The following is a 24,185-nucleotide window of genomic DNA, read 5'->3' as shown; positions in this document are numbered from 1 at the left end:
ACAGAACAGTCACACATGGGCCCTTCAAGAGTATCTGTCATTACTCTATCCACAAACTGTAAAATATACTTGGGAGATAAAAGGATCCAGGACTTCATAGTAGCTGGTCATTGTGGCCACACAGGCAAAGCAGCAATGATAGGCTTTGAATTCTACTCTCTCAAAGTGACATCTTCTTTGCCGTCTACAGCTCAGACAAATAGCGAAACATGATGTGACTTAAGTAACCAAACAACTGGCTTCCAAGCCTCAGTTAAGATGGCCGATTGCATGTCCTCACGCTTTCCTTTTAGAGGCTCTTCTCTGTTATTTTGAACACTTTTCAAAGATGAATTCTAAACTCAGAATCCCAAGCTACTGCCAAGATTATACCAAGAGATGGTCCCTGGTAGAGAACATGGGATTCAGGAACCAACAAAAGTGTAATTGAATAAGTTAATGCAATTCTGACTGAATTTTTGAGGCTTCATTCTGTTGAAACCTTGGGTACAGAATCCTCATTTCCACAGAAATTTGGGTGTACAATCAACATCTAAATATACATCCCAGCTACTGAATGAGCTATAGCCTCAGAAACAAATGAACAAACAAACAAACATTTCAGAACAGGTCACATACAGCTGGCTCCAGGCGAGCTGAGCCCAAGAAAAGAAAGGCAGGAGCATAAAGCAAGGTCTGCACCCAGAGAACATTCTCAATAACTTTGTGACGGGTAATCGCTGTTCCTCAAGTGGATTGATTGCAAGCACCTTCTGGCCTGGTGTCAAAAACAGTAAACCCACACTGCGCCCCCAAGGTGACTCAGCTGGAGGGTGGGGAGGGGACCACACATGGACAAGGATACTGTCCATAAACAACATTTCCTTCAGCTACAGAGGAAGAGTCTGTTTGTCCTTGTTCCCAGGACAAAGTTGCCTCTCTGTTCTTTGTTTAGTTTTCCTTTCTTCTGAACAGCTCTGGGCTTGACACCCAGCTACCAGCTGGTGGTACAGAAAAGCCACTGTCTCAGGAGCTTTGAGCCCCTTTTAGGAACAGAAGTGTGGCCCTGGTTGGCTGTCTGGTTCTAGCCTCACACCATCTATTATACCAAGCAGCCTTGGTACCTTGACTCTTATAATTTCAGAGAATGGAATTACAGGTATTGAAAAGTAACCGAGCCATGAGCTCAGGGCATCTGGTCAATTTTGCATCAAAAGTAAAGGCTGTGGAATTACGAGAAATGGATACTAGTGAGGGATCTTTCTGAGGTTTAGATCCTTTGCTGTTAATCTGCTGAAGACTTCACACAATAGAGAAGCACTTTATTTTCAAATGTGCTCCACTTGATTTAAGTATCAGTGAAACACCTGAATACAATGCATATGGCATTTATTGATTCTTTTCTTGAAGGAAAAACTACTAAACATCAATAAAGTCATCTTCACAGTAGGGTCAAGAAAAAACAGAGAGAACAAAAACACAAAGCAAGCAAAGGAGCAAATGCTGGGGGCCAAACAGAAAGATGGGCTGAAATGAAAATGTTTTCAAAGCATCTTGTAACACATGTAGTTCTCACCAGTTTGTGTAACAGAGGCCGTTTTCACAGTTCATATAATGCAGGTATTTCTCACAGTTCGTGTAACACAGCAGTTCTCACTAGTTCGTATCACTGCTAGGGGAAGGATGCACAGTCACTGTGCAGCTCTTAATATTTAACATGCTACCTAAGAGGGATCTACATTAACAGTCGGGTGGGGTTATCAAATCCTTGGCAAGTGTATTCACAACACAATAGCTTGACATCCAAATGAATTGTTTTGGATGGGAAAGTCCTAATTTTCTCAGGTAGTTTCAGACACTTTCACATGGATATCTTTCTATACCTACAGAACTAAATATTAAAGTCAGACTTCTACAGTTAAATATATACTCAGACTTGGTTTTAAAAAAAGAACACACACACATACACACACCACACACACACACACACACACACACACACACACACACACACACTTTCTCAGGTACCATTTCATGAACAGACATATTTAGAAAAAAATGGGGGCTCTCCATTCTGCTCTAGTCATTCCTTATTCATTCAGTTTGGAAGAGTGAAAAAGAAAGAGTGTGAGCCAACAGGAGGAGGATGAGCCAGAAGGTGTCTCTGTGCCCAGGGACTCCTAAATGAACATAACCCATTACCTAGAGAAGAATGTTGTAGTGGGTAGCCATCCCAGCTTTGGCCTGGAAGTTCCAACCCCTACTGAGGCTTTGGTATTGGTCACGCCCACAAGGCAGGGCTGAGGGAGGAAGCGGAAGACCCAGGATCGAGAGGAGGTCTCTCTTGGTTCTGGGACCCTGGATGCTGGAGGTAGACCAAGCAGAGTTCTCCAGAGAACACTGCCGGACTGCGCCATACCTTTGCCAGACCCTACAACCTACCCCTTCATTTGTAAGTTACCCCACAAAATAAACCTCCTTTTTAACTACGTGGAGTGGCCTTAATAATTTCACTTAGAATAGAATATCATTAACAGGGCTTAGAGTATTTATTTCCAAAATCATGCTAAATCAGAACAAATTTTAATAGCCACACAGCATGACAGGAAAATGGACACAGTGGCATAGAGGGTGGAGATGGCAGAGTGGAAAGGAGAGAGGGAAATGTTAGGTGTTTCTGCCTTGTTTATAAAGAAAGGCATTAAGAGGGGAGGAAGAGGCTCTGATCTCAGCACAAAGAAATTCCACATGTGGCCAAGTGTAAAGACAGGGGAGGGGTAAATCCCCGACAGGGGTGTCCAGCTGCCAGCAGTGAGGTGCTGGGTGCAGTGAGGAGGAAAGAGTCATGTCGGACACTCTGTCCAAACATAGATCAGAGATGAGGAGCAGAGCATCCTCAAGGGACAGATCAGTCAGGAAAGAAACTGTGGCCAGAGTGAGGCCTGGCAAGCGGGAGATGATGGTTCCAGGCTGACAGTGCAGGGTCAGAGCGCACAGAGACACGGAACACTAAGAGGTGTTCTGAGAAGAACAAGGGACTCGGGGCTAAAAGAGAGACTGGAAAAATCCTTGCACTTATCCAAGTGAAGCCTGTGTCAGACACAGTCAAAAGCCTCACAAGATTATCACTGAGAATTAGGTGAGCTTTGGCATTTACGGCTAAAGGTGGGAGGTCAGAGAGGTAAGTCATGTGCTTTCTCCATAAAATGGCAGTAGAGAAGCTAGAGGGGCTAAAGCAGCTCCCCTGAAGAAAAAAAGGAGAAGAAAATAAAAGGAAAGAAGTGAGGGGGGAACAAGGGGGGAGGGAGTGGGAGGGGGGAGGAAGGGAGTGGGAGGAAGAGGAGGAAGAAAATGAAACTTGGCTGATCTCCAAGGACTTTACAACCCCATCAAGAGGGAAAAGATCCTCAGGAAAACTTACCAATGGCTTCAAAATCAGGGCTCTGGAGTTGGCAAAGTAGCACAAGCCCATAATTCCAGAGCTGGGACAGAGTTAACAAGTGGATGTCTGGGGCTTGCTGGCAGCCCAAACTGAACAGATGAACTCCAGATTCAGGGAAAATCTTCATTAAATAATTTGTGGGCAGTGACTGAGGAAGACGCCCAATGGCATCCTCTCACCTCCACGTGAACCCAGGCAACAGCACACAGGCACACACATGTACACCAGAAGAAAGACAGGTAGCCAAATGGGCTGATACGTAAATGACATGTAACAGTACATGCTACTAAGGCTAAGTGCAATAAAGGCCATGGTTCATAGAGATAAACAAATACCTTCACCTCAAAATGTGTGTATGAAAAGACAAAGGACTCACTCCTAAATTAAGGCAGTGGAGGTGATCCCCAAGAGAAGCTACAGGTCAGACCTTGAGCAGACTTCATGGACAGACATGCAGAGCTGATCAATCACCATGATCAAGCTGGCTACCCAGGACCCTAGAAGATGGTCATTCACTAGGACACTGAGCCTGGCAAGGCAGCTCATCAGAAGGAGGCAGAGCTAACTATGGTCTGTATGGGACATATGGAGGAAGAGCACTTCATGTACCTAGGGAGGTGGTAGGGAGTCCTAGAGGGGAAATGGAGAGTTTACTACCTGCTACGGGATATACATGAAGGAGATCAATAAACTGGCTACAGGGACTGTACAGAGTGAGACATGAAATCATGGGAAAGCAAAGGAATGCAAGAATAGAAGGTCAAGGACTGGCCAGAAACAAGTAAAACCAAAGGCCGAGAACAGCTGAGGTCTCCAGGAGGGAGTTAATGGAAGAGGCTCAGCATGTACCTTACTATGGAATCCCGAGGTCATTTCCTCAGGATGGTTTCTGCCAACAGCATGAGTAATCATAGACCATGATATAAAGTTTGGGGTCGAAAAAGATTTAAAAACTCAAGAAATGAGAACAAAAGACATAAATTTTCAAGAAGCTGGATGCACAGAGCCTAGAGCGGCATCTGTCCTTAAGCAGAATAGATTTTGGGACAGGATGGAGAAAAGAAACACTGGAAGGCTGAGCACCAAGTAAATGGTGGAGTGGGAGCTCAGGTAAGGGACTAGCTAGAAGGGAACAAGACCCTTTCCGTCACAGCAGGGCCATCAGTGCTCTGAGTGATGTGGTATGTATGCAAGAGGAGCCAGTGCTAAAGAGGATGGTATCTGCAGGATGATGCTCCAAAGTAAAGAGCAAGTGCTGACCCGAGAAGCTAAGTATGTCATCATGCATGGCTGACAGAATTGGGTGAATGTGATTACCTGCAGCATCCTAAGATGGAAAGATTATCCTGGCTTATTGGGGTAAACCAGCATCATCAAAGGTTCCTTTTCAGAGGGAAACAGGAGCACCAGAGTAAACATGACAATAAAAACAGGTTAGACTTAGGAGTCAATGGGTGTTGGTGGTCAGCAAGCAACCAAGGCAGGAAGACACTCTCCCCCAGAGTTCCAGAAGGAAGAAAAACCTTCCAGACCCATTTCAGACTGCTGACCTTCCAAACTGTCAGATAGTCAGCCTGTGCATTCAGACCACTGAATATGTGGTCATCTGTCATACAGCAATGAGGACCTAATACCGCATCCTAGCTACATGGAGTGAAGATAAACCTCTATTGCTAAATTATAAGAATAAGAATATGCAAGGAAGTACAAGAGATTTTTTAACTGTTTTAATAATAGGTTTTTTTTTTTTTTGAAATGCCATTTGTTTTTGTAACACAGAAGTGTACCTTCCTTGCTGATGCCTAATTCTTTATTTTGCCTGTTTTCCTAGCAACCCAACATGGGCTGTTAAGACAGGGATAGAAGAAAGAGTTGGCCTTTAAGCTAGTGACAAGAAATGGAGTCCAGTAAGACTTGCTGTTCAGGGCCAGCTGAACCTCCACAAACTGGCAGTATATGGGTTAGTGTCCCAGGGGGAGGCAGACAGAAGGCACTGTAGAACTCACTGCTACTTCTACAGAATCATGAGGCTGCCATCCCCAGGCATCACTACCACCTGAGTGAGCTGGGCATGGCTGGCTCTCAGCAACTACATGAGGAGAAACCAGAGTGAACAGGCTGTCTGGGGCAGCTTCCTGAAACAGGGAGGCTTTGGGTACAGGGCAGAGATTTTCTAGGTGAAATAGCACAAACTTGGAAAAACACTGGACAGTCAAGCAAAAGGTGGTCCTGAGAGCAGCCTGACATACCCAAAGGAAGCTGTGTCCAATTGTGGGGGATTCAGTTCCATACAGAAGCAAATATGTGGAGTGGAGGGAGGGAGTGGATATAAGGAGTGGAGGAGGAAGGGAGTGGATATGAGGAGTGGAGGAGGAAGGGAGTGGACATGAGGAGTGGAGGAGGAAGGGAGTGGACATGGGGAGTGGAGGAGGAAGTGAGTGGACATGAGGAGTGGAGGAGGAAGTGAGTGGACATGAGGAGTGGAGGAGGAAGTGAGTGAATATGAGGAGTGGAGGAGGAAGTGAGTGGACATGAGGAGTGGAGGAGGAAGTGAGTGGACATGGGGAGTGGAGGAGGAAGGGAGTGGACATGAGGAGTGGAGGAGGAAGGGAGTGGACATGAGGAGTGGAGGAGGAAGTGAGTGGACATGGGGAGTGGAGGAGGAAGGGAGTGGACATGGGGAGTGGAGGAGGAAGGGAGTGGACATGAGGAGTGGAGGAGGAAGGGAGTGGACATGGGGAATAGAGGAGGAAGTGAGTGGACATGGGGAGTGGAGGAGGAAGTGAGTGGATATGGGGAGTGGAGGAGGAAGGGAGTGGACATGGGAGTGAGTGGACATGGGGAGTGGAGGAGGAAGGGAGTGGACATGGGGAGTGGAGGAGGAAGTGAGTGGATATGAGGAGTGGAGGAAGTGAGTGGACATGAGGAGTGGAGGAGGAAGTGAGTGGACATGGGGAGTGGAGGAGGAAGTGAGTGGACATGAGGAGTGGAGGAGGAAGGGAGTGGACATGGGAGTGAGTGGACATGAGGAGTGGAGGAGGAAGAGAGTGGATATGAGGAGTGGAGGAGGAAGTGAGTGGACATGGGGAGTGGAGGAGGAAGTGAGTGGACATGAGGAGTGGAGGAGGAAGTGAGTGGACATGAGGAGTGGAGGAGGAAGTGAGTGGACATGAGGAGTGGAGGAGGAAGTGAGTGGACATGAGGAGTGGAGGAGGAAGTGAGTGAATATGAGGAGTGGAGGAGGAAGTGAGTGGACATGAGGAGTGGAGGAGGAAGTGAGTGGACATGAGGAGTGGAGGAGGAAGGGAGTGGACATGAAGAGTGGAGGAGGAAGTGAGTGGATATGGGGAGTGGAGGAGGAAGGGAGTGGACATGGGGAGTGGAGGAGGAAGTGAGTGGACATGGGGAGTGGAGGAGGAAGTGAGTGGACATGGGGAGTGGAGGAGGAAGGGAGTGGACATGAGGAGTGGAGGAGGAAGTGAGTGGACATGAGGAGTGGAGGAGGAAGTGAGTGGACATGGGGAGTGGAGGAGGAAGTGAGTGGACATGGGGAGTGGAGGAGGAAGGGAGTGGACATGGGGAGTGGAGGAGGAAGTGAGTGGACATGGGGAGTGGAGGAGGAAGGGAGTGGACATGGAGAGTGGAGGAGGAAGGGAGTGGACATGGGGAGTGGAGGAGGAAGGGAGTGGACATGGGGAGTGGAGGAGGAAGGGAGTGGACATGGGGAGTGGAGGAGGAAGGGAATGGACATGGGGAGTGGAGGAGGAAGGGAGTGGACATGGGGAGTGGAGGAGGAAGGGAGTGGACATGGGGAGTGGAGGAGGAAGGGAGTGGACATGAGGAGTGGAGGAGGAAGTGAGTGGACATGGGGAGTGGAGGAGGAAGGGAGTGGACATGGGGAGTGGAGGAGGAAGGGAGTGGACATGGGGAGTGGAGGAGGAAGGGAGTGGACATGGGAGTGGAGGAGGAAGGGAGTGGACATGGGGAGTGGAGGAGGAAGGGAGTGGACATGGGGAGTGGAGGAGGAAGGGAATGGACATGGGGAGTGGAGGAGGAAGGGAGTGGACATGGGGAGTGGAGGAGGAAGTGAGTGGACATGGGGAGTGGAGGCAGTGCACAAGATATTAAAATAGTATCTTCAGTAGATGTATGCACTGGTACAAGAGGGACAGGAAGAAATATTTGTAATCCCAACCTCAACAATGGAAAAGAAAAACAATATTTCAATTTCCAAATTAAATCAAGATAGACATTGCATGGGTAATAAAGAGAAATTGGCTTTAAATCTGCTGTAAACCTCAGGTATTTATATTGTTTTATTTATATTCTCGTTTATGTCTTACCTCAGATGGTGAAATTAACTATAAAATATGAAACAATGGGCTTTGTCTGGTACTAAGAGAAACTTAAAATAGAAAGGTAGATTTGCAGAAATACGAGTGTAAATGAGATAGGCACACTTTCTTTAAATTGTTGTCATCACGTTTTCTTGGTTGAATATGTATCTGATTTTCAGGGTTTAATTGTGTGTGTGCTGTGTGTGTGTGTGTATGTGTGTGTGTGTGTGTGTGTGTGTGTGTGTGTGTATGTGTGTGTGTGTGTGTGTGTGTGTATGTGTGTGTGTGTGTGTGTAAGTTTGCATGTAGCTTTGGTATATCTTCTAAAACTTGAATATTAGGTTAGAAACATTAGCAGTGAACCACTACTTTAACGCCTTTAGAATAGTAAGACAGTCAAGAAACACAAACAGCTTTGTTCTATTTTTAACACTAAGAGGCCAAAGAACTTCATTCACATTATTATAATATTTGCACACCGAAAGGAACACTAACAATCAAGGGTGTCAATATAAAATTGAGTTCAGCTCCCTCTTGGAAGACTGACACAACCTTCTGTCTTTTGACAGCATTGAAATTTTCAGTCACAAGCATGTTTATTCATCTTAAAATGCAAGTGTCAAGCTGGAGTCACACCAGATCTTGAGTACAGACATCTTCAGTTGCTAGGAGATCAAGGCAAACATAGTCGCTTCTTTCTTTCCTCAGTCAGAGTCAGACAAGCCCATAACTCTAACACCAAATGTCTCCTAAAGTCATCACTTGTGTGGCCCGTGAGTAATGATCTGCCTCACCATTGCAGGTTGGTTTTTTTTTAATTTTTATTTTCCCTCTCATCCAAGTCTCTGATGATTTTTAGATACAATCCAAAGCATCATCATCTCCCCCATTCTTTTACCATCTCCAACCCCTCCCATGTCCCCCTTCTCTCCCTCCCTCCCTCCCTCTCTCTCTCTCTCTCTCTCTCTCTCTCTCTCTCTCTCACACACACACACACACACACACACACACACATACACACACACACAATCATGGCCTCGTTTTCTTTAATTATTACTGTTTTGCACACACATAAATAAGCTCATACACATATCAATGCATAATAACATATTTTAGGTAACGTCTTCTTTCCTAACTGAGTAACAAGACTCTGAGAAATGCCATTGACTCTTGGTGCCCCATGCTCACTACATATCTCTGGCACACTCAGAGCCTTAAGACAAGAGCAGCTTCCTATCAGATCAGAGGTAAGATAAAGGTAGCCAGCATGTCCAATGGCTCTGTGTACAATACACTAATGTTTTGCTGTATCTTCAAAGTTGATGAATGTCAAAGTCTATCATATCTCACAGTCATTTTATTAGCCAAAGGACCATGGGAGAGCATCCCGTGCTGGCCACCCAGTTTCACTCACCTGTCTCGCATCTCCCTCCACAGGGACCCCTCACTGTCCTTCCCTCACTAAGAGCTTTCCAGTATCACTTCTTCCTCTCTCTAAAACTGGAGGGACGCACGCTTCACTTCATGCCCAACAGCCTGAGAAGTTGGTTCCCAACACAGATGCCCTGATTTGCTTCAGTAGAAAAGTCTCCCATTTCCCCTGGGTGTCTTTTTTTTAAAAAAAAAAAAAAAAAAAAAAAAAAAACACCAAACCAAGAAGGGAAATCTAGAGGAGAAAGCTTCACCCTCCAAGCATTTCTGCAATGGCCGATGGACCTTAAAGAATCGTCCAGAATAAACTAATGACACTAATATGTTCTGTGTCTGGGCTGAAGGAACACAGCAGAGGGATAGTGAATCTGACACTTGCCAGCCTCCAGCCTAAACTCACCTTGCTCTGTAAACGCCTTCACTGTATGCTGATGCTCAGATATCTAGTGTCTTAAACCTGGTGCTAGGAGCGTGAGCTGAGGGTACAGCACACGTCTGAGGCACAATGTTCTCTACGTGTAAGTTCTGTTTCGATCGTTATCCCTCCATCTTTGCAGCTCCAGGTTACCTGGGGACTCTGGATAGTAATGCCATCAAATGTAGGAGCAGAGTCACCAGCTGTGTCCTTAGGTAAATGTCACCTCCTGGATGCAGATCAGGTTCTTTTGCCCTAGGTTCTCTACCCCCTTCTGGGTCACTCTATCTATGGACCTGCAATGTTCCTACAGCCAGGGTATGAGATGGGCACAGGAAGAGAGGGAGAGGCCTGTGAGAGACACTAGACTGTTTGGGTCCAAGCCACCTTCTCCAAGACCTTCTGGAACTCAAAAGAAAGAAAGGTCTCTTTGTAAGTCAATCAACATTAAGAGGTCATTCATGCATACTCAACACAGAAAGCACTAAGAGTCGCAAGAGAAAGAGAGGCACCTGCCTAGCATTCGTGCTAATTATGGACTGACATGGTGTGGATGGGACAAACAGCAAAGAAGGGTGGTAGGGACCCAAGCACTCAGCAGAACCTACACACCCTTACCCCTCCCAAGGAGGCAGACCTCAGAGCCGCACAGAGTGGAGGCTTCTAGATTACACGATTCCCTGCCCTACGCCCTGAGATTCTGATTTGGCAGCCCTCAAGAAGACTAGCACTTCATCCCTTTCTATCTGATATGCAGGCTCGGCTAAACCCTCTGTTCTAGAAGCTTTCGGTTTCCACGGGTCAACCTTCCCATTATTTTGTTGCGGAAGCCACTAAAGTGTCTAGCATTTTTTCACTGTGAGGTGCCAGGACTTGGTGTTTCTCTTCCTCTTTATGGTCCTTTTCTCCCTATCCATCATGATGTCCACAATGATCAATACTGGTCATTTCACCAGAAACAGAATGGGGGCACCACAGCAGGTGTCATGAGATGTGTTGCAAGCACAAGGTTCACCTCTCACTGAAGGTTAAAATACAATATAATGATCTAAATTTTGAATACAGAAGTGTCTGTGTACACAGCCACAGGCTCTGGTGCCCAAGCACTTAAACAAGTCTGTCCTGGCTGCTCAGCAAATCTTCCCAGTTGGAATGGTGTGATCTGGGGCTCCCACTAACTTTTGTAACATCCCACTTAATCTATTACTGTCAGTCAACAAACAAAAATAGATCTGTGTATCATAACCCTTGAATGGACATATACAAATGATATCAGCTAATAGAAAGGAAGAAGGTGATTAATTAATGGGCAGATTGCCTTCTGTGTACCTTATCAGTCAACTTATCTAGTCTTCCAAAAATACAAGGAGATAGGTATCTTTCCTAATATACAGGTGGAAAACTAAGGCACAGAAAGGCAGAATGACTTGCCCAGGGCTCACAGAGATGGTAGGTAGCAGTGCTAGATTCAAACCCAGCTCCAGTGTATACTCTGAAACACTAAAGTTCAGATTAGCTTTGCTGGGTCATCCTAGCCCTGCCCATAAATTCACTAACTGGCAAGCTATGGAGGCAAATGTTTTCATTTCAGGGAAATTTCCTAATTAAATCCCCTTGAAAAATTTTAAGGCTGACCTTGGAAAACAGCTCAACAGGTGCGGCCACAGCACTCCATTCTTTTAAGTACTGCTCCCAGGACCAGGTTTCCCCTGTAGTCACAGAAGGTTCTAGAAGAGAAAATACAACACTTTTCCTGAAGCAATTCTTGACGGAATAAAAACAGGATAAAATGCAACTGAAGATGAACTCAAACAGCAGGCTGCTTAAGTTGGTGATCAGAAGAGCCGCAATTAGTGAGGACACCGCCCCTTATTTCCTGTACATCCACGGGTCCACACTAAGCTTTCTGTGTCAGGAGTCAAGCTCATGGACATACATCAAATAGGTGCCTCATGTAACTTGCAGTTGGAATCTCAAAGATGCTAGCAGAGACAGCAAAGGGATTTGTCAACTTCCAAGTCAATGGTCTGAAGCCTTTGAACCCTCCCGTCTCACCTCCATGATGCCTTTTGGTGGGTGTCAGTTGGCATAAGCCTCAGAAGGCAACATGACAAATGTGGCCATACTTGTCAACAGCCTTGATGGACTTCTACTTGATGTGGCCATTCTTCTAGGAGTTTGTCTTAATGGACTCACAGTAGACTGACTACCCAGGGGACAAGACACAGGACTTCTGTTAGTAGTCCACAAAGCAATGAAACACTAGAAATAAATTAAATGCCCATCAAGGAGTTAATTCAGTGTTTTATATAGACATGCCACACATACTATGCAGAGGTCACACAAACAATACACTAAGGAAGGGGAGAGAGTTTAAAAAACAAAACTCTTTTTTTTTTTTGATAAATATGTGGTAGATTAAAAGTGAGATGAAAACTATGGAAGTCATATTTCACAGGAAGTCATCTTTTGGTACAAAAAACATAAATAATTTACTTTCTAATCTTCCTCCTGCTTTGATTTTTCTGCTTTCCTAATTTTGTAGATTGATATTTGGTCATTGAAATAAAACAATTACCATTTTTAAATAATGAAAATTAGAAAACATAATGGCTTTAAAATTACCACAGGTGCCTCAGCAAAGTCTCCTCTGGAATTAACCAAGAAAGCAGCTCTGCACTAATAAAAGTTGAAGGTAAAAGTGTACACCAACAGAAAGGCAAGGACATAAAAGGGAATTAACATGGGAGGAAGATTAAATTACATACATGTGATATATATATATATATATATATATATATATATGATTCAGAGATTATCAAATCCTTTGTTTAATTTAATGAAATCTTTGATAATTAAACGTGTCATTAAGAAACTTAAAGAGACTAAGGGTATATGTGATCTTTCATATTCATATTTTTGCTGTGGGAGAAATAAAATAAGGTGAGCGTGAAAGGGAAAATATAGTATGATCTCACTTATGTGTGGAGTCTAAACAAAATCAACCTCAGAATGAAAAGAGAATAAAGATTGTAACCAGAGCTGGAGAACAGTTAATGGAGAAAGAGGACACGCTTGTCAAAGGGTACAGTTTCAGTTACATAGAAGTTTGGGGAGTTATCAAAAACATGGTGACCACAGTTAATAAACTGCATACTTCAAAGCTGCTAAAAGAAAAAATTCCCAGTGTTCTCACCTTTAAAAAAATGATAACTATGTAAGGTGATAGATATGCTAATTATCTTCCTTTAGTCTTCCCACAGTATCAAGAGACATCAAATCACCCCATTTAGGCCAGGGAGAACTCTCAGTGGAAAAGTGCTTGTCTTGCAAGCATGCAGACCTGAGTTTGATTCCTAGCATCCCTTAAAAAAGTCCCTGTAGACCCACTGGCCAGGAGGCAGAGAATGTCAGATTCCTGAGGCTTGCTAGAGAATGTATCTAGCCAAACAGTGGTCTCTGGGTTCAGTAACAGTCCCTGTCTCAAAAGAGAAGACACTGGGCAATTGAGAAGGACAATCAAACTTGACCTCTAGCCTCCACACACAGATACACCCATATGCACATGCATTCAGATGAGCACACATGTATATGTAAAAATATTATATTTTTACCCTCATAAATAAAGGTGATTGACAATTAAAAATGAAGCAGAAAAATAAACATATAAGGTATATATGTGTGTGTATATGTATATGTGTGCATATGTGTGTATTACTCATCTAATCACATATTCATAAAACACCTTCTATGTGCTAGGCACTACACATATGTGTGCCAACAAATGCAAACATTAATAGAAAAGAAATTGGAAGAAAATAGCAAAATATTAACAGCAGTTGCATATGGCAGTGCGATTAATGTAAATACATATTCCCTATTGCATTTTCTACAGTCAAAACGCTCTACAAGGATAATTACTTAACACACACACACACACACACACACACACACACACACACACACACCCATACACTTGGAGATACTGATCTAAAAGGGTTGAGTACTAGTGTCTCAGAAGAAGGTGCAGATGGTAGAAGGTCAGGACTATATCCACACCAGCAGTGACAAAGAGAAAGGCTCCTCCTCCACGCCCTGCATCTGAAATCTCCCAGGACAATAAGGCAACCTGATAGACCCACCACCAGCAACCTCAACACACTGTGAAAAGATAATTCACACAGACTTTTAATATTGAAATTTAAATTCTTTGTCAGCCTCCTACTTTACAAAGAGCAGCAAGGTCTAAAGTGGGACCCTCTGTCTGGTCCAGGAGATGAAATATACATAATATGCATTATTTCCCTCCAGTCCTCAACGTACCTCGTTGACAACAGAGGGAAATCATTTAAATTTAGGCAACTTTACTTATGCCTAAAACATGCACCAAAAGAACGGACTTTAACACCCTCTATCAGCCACAGCATTAACTTGTTGCTGCTGAGAAACACACCGCTGGAGTGTGAGAACGCAGTTTAATCATCAGAGGAAACTGGCAGAGTTGTGACTGGGGGGTTTTCTAGTTCTTCAGAAATACCAAGCCATCCTAATGGGAGCACATCTAGGAGCCTGTAGCTTCTTGGCCCATGATGCTGCTAAAAGCATTGTGGTTGCTTCAGTATCTCCCAACATGGGATTTTTCATTTGCTTCCCAGAGAAAGTGATGTGATAAACCCTGATGATGTTCCAGGAAGATTATTCAACTTCCCTGTTTTCACACAAGCATTTTACTGCCTTACAATTACGTGCTTTACAAAAAAAAAAAAAAATACAGCAGAACTGATGCTAAAGCAAATATAGATATCTCATTCTCTGCAACAGCTGGGTTCTTAAAAAGACTCTGTATAATTTCTCAATTTAATCATATTTCTGATTGTCATACATTATCATTTCACCCAAAGTAAATCATATCTAAGACTTCCCATTATGATTATATAAGTGTTCAGAGAACCTTTTAACAATCATCATAAAAAGAATACATAAAATCAGACAACAGAAACTTCCAATGAATTAAATATTTTATTTAGTAGAGCAAGAGGATTACTCAGCAACATGGTGCCTTCAAGGGACATGGAATGCATAATGGCCTGCCAGTACCACAGCCTGGGGACAGGCCCTCTCCCACCACCTGCTCCCTCTCTGTCTCCCATCACATGGTTTCTCTAGTTCCTGCAAGACTTACATTAGCTGAAACTAAACAGTGTATTTACTTTGTTAATTGTTTGAGGCAGGCAGGATCTCACTATGTAGCCCAAGCAGGCCTGAAATTCAGATCCCCCTCCTTCTGCTTCTGTCATGTGAGAATTGCTGAAATGTACCAGCTGAGTCTGTAGAACACAAGCCACCAAGAAGACAGCATGTCCTTGGCTTTGCTCTTCCCCATCTTGTAAGCTGTTATCTTGCCTGATCATAAATACTTATCTGATGACTTAAAGGCAAAGGCAGACCTAATACCACTTTGGACCTTAAAAGTATATTTAAGAGCTTGATAGTGGCACATGCCTGTAATCCTAGTACTTGGGAAATGGGGGCAAGAGAATTAGAGGGGTCTAAGGCCAAGCCCAGCTGCAGAGCAAGTTCCAGGCCAGCCTGGACTACAAAAGTTCCAGGCCAGCCTAGGCTACATGAGTTTCAGGCCAACCTGGGCAACATGAGTTCCAGGCCAGCCTGGACTACATGTGACTCTGCCTCATTAAAAAAAAGTGAAACAAGCAGAAAAATTATTCATGGATATCTGACCAACTCATTTCTCTTAACCATGAGGAAGAGAAAGAACAAATAATTACATACACTGCTTCAGTATGTCTTTTTTTTTATACAATTCTCTGAACTGTTCTGGAAACACAGCACTTGTTTTATAGAACATTAGATATACATATAGATTTGCAAATCAGACATTCAGATTTACGAATCCTGAATTTCATTTTTCACCCCACTCACTGGCTATAGTGAACCATTCTAATTTTTAGCCTTCTGATAAATATTGATGTAGGAAATATCTTTGATTTTATATTAGCTATCACTTGTTAATATACATATTAGTCTATGCTGGGTATTGAACTATGTAGCTGTAGCACAGATATGATTTGTGTGTGTACACAAGTGTACATGTGAGCATATATGTATACACTTCTTTCCATTCATAGTTTGTATATGTGTGTGAGAGAGAGAAAGACAGACAGATACACACACCTATGTGTGAGCGCGCGCGCGCACACACACACACACACACACACACACACACACACACACACACAAACAGAAAGGGGTAGGGAAGGAGGGAGGGGCAGGTCCTGTCATGTTACTGAGGTTGGATTCCTGGTATTAGAGTTCTCATCTCTAAGTAGCAGGACTGCAGACTTCACCATGCCACACCCAGCTTCCACACTGAATGTTAGATCAGTAACTCAACTCTGGAGTTATAAGATACTGAAGCATAGAGAAGTCACACAGCTGCAGAAGGTTTGACATAAACTGTGTGACTAGACCCACCACACCCACTACAGAGGACTGTCTCACTTTACCATATGCAGTCAAGACATCACAGAAATGCACACCCAATCATTACCATTTTAACTCAACAACACTGAAACATTAAGTCTGCAGGCACATTAATAAGCTCATTCATTGGTGGTAGCTTTGTGATTTTAATTAAAAGTTTTGAAAGTCGAGTTTATACATATTTATAGCCAAAAGGTGTTAATATTTGTTGATCTATTCAACTCTAATCCAATATTTTATTCTAAAAAATTTAAAGGAATAAATGCAGCCTATACAATAGCACAAGATGGAGAAAATGAAAATATCCAAATGTAAGTCTAAACAAGTATGGTTATGACAGGAACATAATTATCATTTTGCAAATATTCATTAAGTATAGTTGAGCATAGTTCATATGCATATTTCATTAGAAGTGTGCATGCTTACACATGAATAAAAGCATAAAGTGATGAAATACAGATTGTGTACAAAGCTGCTGAGTACTGTCAAGCTGCATGGCTCTGGTAGGTGGAAAAGTGAGTTCTTCCTTGTATTTAGTCAGCTGATTATACACACAGCTCCAGAGGCCAACATCCCATACCCCAGGCACAAAGTGGTATAAACCGAAGACCATGCCCTACGACATATATGGTCCAGCATCCTGTTGGTGAGAGGCTCAATGATGCTGCCTAGTTACTGCATCCTAGCCCACATCTGAATCTCCCAATGGGTGAAGTAAAAAGTCCCCAACATCATCACCACTGAGGTGTGTAGGGGCAGGTAATGGTGTGAATGAGATGATCTCCCAGTGGCTCCTGGGAATGAATACAGGGCTCAGGGGGAGGGGGACATGAAGCAGCAGCTATGCACCCATCTCTTACATTCTCATGTACCAGAGGATCCCAGGGCTTTCTGAGTGACACAGGTGGCCTACAGTTACATCCTGCCCTATTTGGTGGCATGAGAGGTTATCAGGCTTCCATAGTGAAGTCATTCTCTTACAAGACTGCATGGTCCTGGCTTTAAAATAATAGCAACACCAATGCTTCTCATGTGTGGAAAGAAGCAGGGTCATCTTTTTCCTTCACCGAAAGTGTGAGCTGGGGCATCTGAAAAGCCTTCAGCTTCATCTGTGAACTGAAGAGTTTGCTATAGTTGACGTCAGCCAAATCCACAGTGACTTCTTCCACTGAGTGAAAGTTTACAGAAATGACAGCTTCACCCTGAATCAGTCACAAAATACAGGTTTGTCACACACACACACACACACACACACACACACACACACACACGCACATGCACATGCACAGATACACATGCACACACAACATACCCATTCATCTCTCTTTCACACATACACACACATACACATACATGCACACATACACATACACATACCACACATCATACACATTCATTTCTCTCTCTTATACACACACACACACACACACACACACACTCACTCCTTCAGGTATACTGGCTTTTCCAGCACATTCATGTGAGTAAAGGAAAGAAATTGAAAGCACAGTATGGAACGAAAAAGCTAAGAGGATCCAAGGAAAATGTCAAGAGATGTTGGCAGCAGATGTTGGCAGCAGAACTCACTGACCAAGTAGTACTGTGAGCCCACAGCTGGCTGGGAAAGCTTGAGTGTGCTCTTCCTTGACTACTGGAGATGACGTGGCTGTGAACACTCACACTCAGCAGCAGCCTTAGATGTCGAAACACATTAAGTGGCCACAGTCAGTGTCATCCACTGACTGACACATTGTCTTATCTTGAGCCCAAGGTGCAAACCCACAGACACTATCAGTGGAGGGAAGAGATGGGGGTACACTGAGTGCAGCCAGAGAATTTCTAAGATCAGGCACAGTAGGGTGAGAAGGCTCCAGTTCTGAGCAAGGCAGTGGCATGGAGTTAATGGCTAGAAGACACAGATCTAAGGCTGTGGCAAAATAACCAACTTAGAACCTAAAGCAGGAAAGGTAAATCCATGGCCAGGATGGGAAGAAGGCTGGAACCATGACAGATGATCTCAGAGGTACTCGTATGTCCTGCTACTAACATAGAGGCACATTTCTCCAGGGCTGCCATGTCTTTACTAAAGGAGCCCACTTAACAGTTTCAGCCCCCGATGTATTCCTCTTCCAAACCAGCCACAACATCTAGCAGACTCACGTAGCTTTATCACATTTCAAAAGGAGGTTCACAGACTAAGTATTCCCTATGCCAGGCCAGGAACACCTGGCTTTTGAGGTTACGCCAAGTATAGCCATGTCTTACATGATCATTTGAAGTCTATCATTCTGAGTAACTGAGGCTACTTACATTAATAAAAACTTTACTTTGTTAATTCTTCATACAAATACGTTTTATATGTGTAAAATCACATTTTTAAGCTCAATTCTTCCTATACAAGTCCCTAAGACATAGGTTGACAAGATGGCTCAGCAAATAAGCATGCTTGCCACTGTGCCTGAGTTCAATCCTCAAAACTTATACAGTGGAAGGAGAGAACTACTCCATCAGTTGTGTTCTGACCTCCATACATCTACTGTGGCATGTGTTTACACACACACACACACACACACACACACACACACACACACACAAACACACACACTACATAGGCAATCACAAAACCTCTTAACATAAAAAGCATAGCATGCTGTTTAAATAGGGACAAGCCTTTGCATTTATCTAGCCTTGTGATTTTTCCAAATCTTAAATTTCTTTTTATATGTCTCCATTTTGTCTTACAAAGATGTCCTATTTAGAGCCTAATACCCATGCTCTGTTAACAGAACTTTGGCTTCTCCATGTTCTGACATTCAGCTTTGCTCCTGTCTACCACACCTCAGAGAGCACAGACTGAAACTGAAACATCAGTGGCAAAGGAGGCTCACACTGGGGCATACGCAGTATTAGGAAACCACACAGTACGCATAGCAACTTTCTAAACTAAAATGAAAATATTATGGTGTGATACAATGAGACCAGCATCTCAGAACAGTTCCTTTCTGACTCCATTTGCCACGAATGCAATCTTTTGTGTGTTATTTCAGCTCTGTTTCTAAAGGGATAGATGGCTAGGCTTCATCAGAGAACACATGAGAAACAACTGGCACCACCATGAACTGTCTTCACGGTGCAATGTTCTAAATGATGAACCTTTCATGGCAAGAAATGCAACGTCCTCATATAAACAGCATACCACTGCCAGGAACAAAGGCCCTGAAACAGCAACCCTTCAATTGTAGGTAACCTCTCCAAAGTCTCATTTTAAAATCTCTGTCATTTCACTCCAGTAAGAACTTCTCCCTCCTCTGTCTACAATATTTTCCATTTGCACATCACATTCAGGCGGTTTTTCATTTCATTCCTACAGAATTTAAAACTCATTCATCTCCCGGGGCCATGCAGGGTATGTGTGCGGAGAGATGCAGAGAATCAGATTCTCATCTATACCTACTATTTTCTTGGGGGAGGAGAGGCATGCTATAGACAGATCAAGGTCATCCATACATATCACACATACACACACACACACACACACACACACACACACACACACACGGTTGTGTGTGATGGTATGATGAAGAAAGACGCACACAGAGTTAATTTGTACTGGGTGAGAAATTCAAGCAGTGTATCTGGGAACAGCACAAAAAGAGGATTCATTCTGATCAGGAGAAAGGTCTGGGAGGTCACCGTTCTTTAAGACAAACTAATTTAGCCTGTAACCCAGTGGGGAGCAGCACGCAGCTAGAGCAAAGCTGGGAAATAAGGAAGGGCTTCTGTAAATGCCAGCATCTCCACAGCACTGGGCATCAATCTATCAGAGTCTTCAGGTGGGTCACTGCGCCCTAAGAGGAAGAGGAAGACTCTGTAGGATCAGAGTGAGCTGCAGGAATCTGACCTTGACTCTCCTGGTTTCTTGAATCACTAGGGACTTAGGAGGCTCAAGACCAGCAGGACTTAGGAGCGAGCACTAGGCAAGGATGGAATTAGTGAGAGAAGACTGATGGCAGAGAATGACCATGATCTAGAGGAGCAATAGCTAGAGGTATGTTCTCTGGAGACAGGTAGGAAAGAAACTATGAGAAAGCGCAGACATTCCACAGGCATGCCACTGCCAGCAACTGCCTACCAACAGGGTGGGGAGGTAGAGAGAGAGGAAAGATGATCCTAAGGCTCCTTTCTGAGCTCCCAAGAAGAAATGAATGTGTGAAAATGCAGAATGCTCAAGAAAAATAAAAGTGTTTTCAGAGATGCTATATTTTAGGCATGTAGAATAATCTATAATAATACAAATCCCAAAATAGCAAGTCATTTTTTTTCCTATTAAAGGTGAGCAGAACGAGAGCCCCGAGGTACAAAAGCAAAGCATGCAGAGTTCCCATGCAGCAGAGAAGTGTGAAAGCCAAGGTGGCAGACGCTTCCAAAGGGACCGAGAGGTCAGTGCTAGCAAATGTTCCTGGACAAGACTAAGACTAGAGAAGCCGCTGCTGGCCCTGAAGCTCCGATGCCACTGTGACAGGACAGAAGATGAACAAGCTTATAGGTCAGCCTAACGGGCCAACAATGAAAAGCACATGCCAGCTAAGTAGCGAGAGATGTCCAGATTTGAGAGCTCTGCAAGCACAAAGGAAGAGAGAGATGATAGGAATGCATGAAGGCAAAGACAGTCAGCAGAACAGGATAAGACAGGTGTTAAGAGCAAAGGATAACCAGACTACGACCCACAGCTCCAGAGAGGCTAGGAAACATGGAGGACCCTAAGAGGGATGCATGGATCACCTTAGGAAGGAGAAACAGAGGAGTAAACATTAGTAAACTGGGGATAGGGGGTGGCAATAGAGGGGAGGGGGTGAGGAATGAGAACATGAGGAAATAGGATGGTTGAGCTGGGGGAGGGATGGAGTGGGAGAACAATGAAAAAGAAATCTTGATAGAGAGAGACATTGTGGGGTAAGGGAGGAACCTGGTGCTAGGGAAATTCCCAGGAATCCACAAGGATGACCCCAGACTACTAGCAATAGTGGAGAGGGTGCCTGAACTGGCCTACCTTGGTAATCAGATTGGTGAATACCCTGTAATCATAGAGCCTTCATCCAATAACTGATGGAACCAGATGCAGAGATCCACAACCAAGCACCAGGCCAAGCTCCAGAGTCCAGTTAAAGAGAAGGAGGAGGGATCGCATGAGCAAGGGGTCAAGACCATGATGGGGAAACCTACAAAGACAACTGAAACAAGCTCATCAGAACTCAAACTTTAGACCAACAGCTGTGAAACCTGCATGTGACCAGAATAGACTGTCTACATACTAGAGACAGCTGTGTAGCTTGGTCTGTCTGAGGGGCCTCTGGCAGTGTGATCACAATCTACCCCTGCTGCATGAGCTGGCCTTCTGGATCCCATTACCTATGGTAAGACAATTTGCTCACCCTTGATGCAGGGGAGAGGGACTTGGTCCTGCTTCACCTGAATGTACCAGACTTTGCTGTCCCTCCATGGAAGGATTTACCCTTTAAAGGAGGGAATAGGGGTGGGTCGAGGAGGAAGGTAGGGGTGGGGAACAGGAGGGATGAGAGGGGGATCTGTGGTTGGTATGTAAAGTGAATTAAAAAAAATTTAATAAAAAAAAAACATGCTTTAATTTCAGCAACTGTGGGATCCCAAGAGAGAAAATACGCTCTTAGATGGGAGGAGACCAGGGAAACATGAGGCTTTGACAGCACAAGCTGAAGCACTCTGTCATGGTTTGGACCTTGAATGTCCCCCAGAGGCCTGTGTGTTGAAGACTTGGATTTTAGCTGATAGTGCTGTTGGGAGGAGGTTGGAAGGAAATTAAGTCATTAGGGGCATGCACTCAAAGGGGATATTGGGTAGGAGAGTTGCTTGGAAACCACACTGGAGTGAGTGGCTGATCATAGTTATGCAAACAAAGGACAAAGGAATCCACCAGCTGATTTCCCAAACCTGGATCCACTTGTCTATTGCCACAGCATTCTTCCAGATCAACATTGCAGCAGTAACTACAACCAACCCACTGCTGCAGATGCTCGGACACTGGCACACCACCCTTTTGCACAAGAACTAGATAGACACTATTGCTGAAGACGTTACACAATTTGATTGCTGGGCCTACAGAAATCATGCTGGAACTGATCTAGATTGGTTTTCCCTGAGGATGAGCTTCCATAGTGCCAGGATGTGGTGTTAAACAGGCTGCAGGCAGAGAAGTCATCAGCAATCCCACCAAGCTGAGAACCTGCAAATTGTAACAAAGACCTACTGGTCAAGATGTGTTCAGTGGCATAATAGTGCCATGATGCTTGTGTGGGTAACAAATAGCTCCTGATAGGATTTGAGGTCCATTCCACAGAGGAATCTCACTCCTGGTACTGTGTGCCTACCTGGTCAAGAGACCATAACATCAAAGGGTTTAAGGAGTGTGATGATTTGAATAAAAATGGCACCCATAGACTCATATATTTGAAAGCTTAGAAAGCGGCACTAGGAAGTGTGGCCTTGTTGAAGCTGTTGTGGTTCTGTTGGAGTAGGTGTGGTCTTGTTGGAGGAAGTGTGTCACTGGGAGTGCCTCTCTTCTCTCCCTGTCTGCTGATCCAGATGTAGAACTCTGAGCTCCTCTCCAGCACCATGATGACAATGGATGGACCCTCAGAATATAAGTAATGTGTGCTCTCTTTTATACAAGAGTTGCCATAGTCATGGTGTCTCTTCACAGCAACAGAACACTGACTATGACAGGGAGTAACCTACTACTACTATTTTGCCAAATGGTAATGTTGCTAAATTGCCTTCGAATATGCATTTTTATGCCCATAAATTAGAGATACTCTCAGCTTTCATTAATGAAGCTTTTCTGTAATGAGCAGTGGTTAATGCAGAGACCCCTAACTGGCTAAGGTGTTGAGAGAATACATAATTCTTGAATTCAAGGCTCAGGAAACATCTTGAACTATCATGTCACATATGGTTACCTGCCCAGGACCTGAAAAAAATTGAGCCCATCAATGCTGTGGGATGTTCTGTATGTTACAAGTGGTGTGTTGCTCTGATTGAGTAATAAATAAAACACTGATTGGCCAGTAGCCAGGAGGGAAGTATAGGTTGGACATAGAGAAGAGAATTGGGGGAAGTGGAAGGCTGAGGCAGAGAGACTTGCCAGACCCCACCATGACAAGCAAGATGTAAGGAAACGGTAAGCCACAAGCCATGTGGAAACTTATAGAGTAATAAATTTGGGTTAATTTAAGATAGAAGAAGTAGATAACAAAAATCCTGCCACGGCCATACAGTTTATAAGTAATATAAGCATCTGAGTGATTATTTTATACGTGGGTGTGGGACTGTGGGGGCTTGGTGGGACCTGGAGAGAAGCTCTCTAGCTACACATCAACATTTCCTCATGAACAGGAGAGCAGCTGATGAGGCCTCACCTCTCCTTGAGGTAGTTATAGCTGCCATTTTCTTCATTGGTATAGCCACTGAAAATTTAGTTCCACTAAGCTTTACCTACTCAAGCCCAGCCCCACAATAGTAGCATCAGCTGGGAATCAAGTCTTCAATATACAGGCCTCTGGAGGAGGACTCTCAAGCAGCTCAAGGAGGACTCTCAAGGACTCTCAAGGCCTGAACATTACAGGGAACTTCTGCCTGTGTTCTAAGGCCTCCTGTACTGCTAGACTCATCTAAGAGCTCCCCAGTTCCCATCCTTGGGTTCCTAAAGCTGATGAGCTGAAAGCCCCTTTATCGACCTCTGTTGGCTCTCTTCTTTGCCCTCACATGTTCCTGTCACCTGTCTCATCCTCTCCATAAAATAATACCCTGCAATGCTCATGCAAGCAACCCTAATTAAACTCAGTGGGTCATTTAAAAAGACACAGAATTTGTATAAGGATCAACAGGGAAGAAGAAGGGTTTCATGGAGAGAGAGTAATGGAGAGTAAAAATAATCTTAATTAATTAGTATATATGTATAAAATATTAAATAAAATTTTAAACAGGGGTATTAAAACCCTTGCCTATTCCTTGTATGAGTTCTTATGCTCCCGCCCCTCTCTCCATCCTC

The 24,185-nt window shown here is 44.0% G+C and overlaps 1 protein-coding gene across 1 annotated transcript in view; it reads right to left on the bottom strand.

The window, feature by feature from the left end:
* LOC118573411 (lethal(3)malignant brain tumor-like protein 4) overlaps positions 1-24,185 on the bottom strand; it is a 317,599-nt gene that overhangs the window by 182,088 nt on the left and 111,326 nt on the right. The window contains exon 4 of the mRNA XM_036173702.1: positions 11,240-11,331. Coding sequence (XP_036029595.1) covers positions 11,240-11,331 — 92 coding nt within the window. The remainder of the gene's footprint in view (positions 1-11,239; positions 11,332-24,185) is intronic.

The sequence above is a fragment of the Onychomys torridus genome, chromosome 23 (genome assembly GCF_903995425.1).
Source record: "Onychomys torridus chromosome 23, mOncTor1.1, whole genome shotgun sequence".
In the NCBI taxonomy this organism is placed as follows: Eukaryota; Metazoa; Chordata; class Mammalia; order Rodentia; family Cricetidae; genus Onychomys; species Onychomys torridus.
Note: the sequence above shows the minus strand (reverse complement) of the source record. Positions and strands in the feature narration are given on the sequence as shown.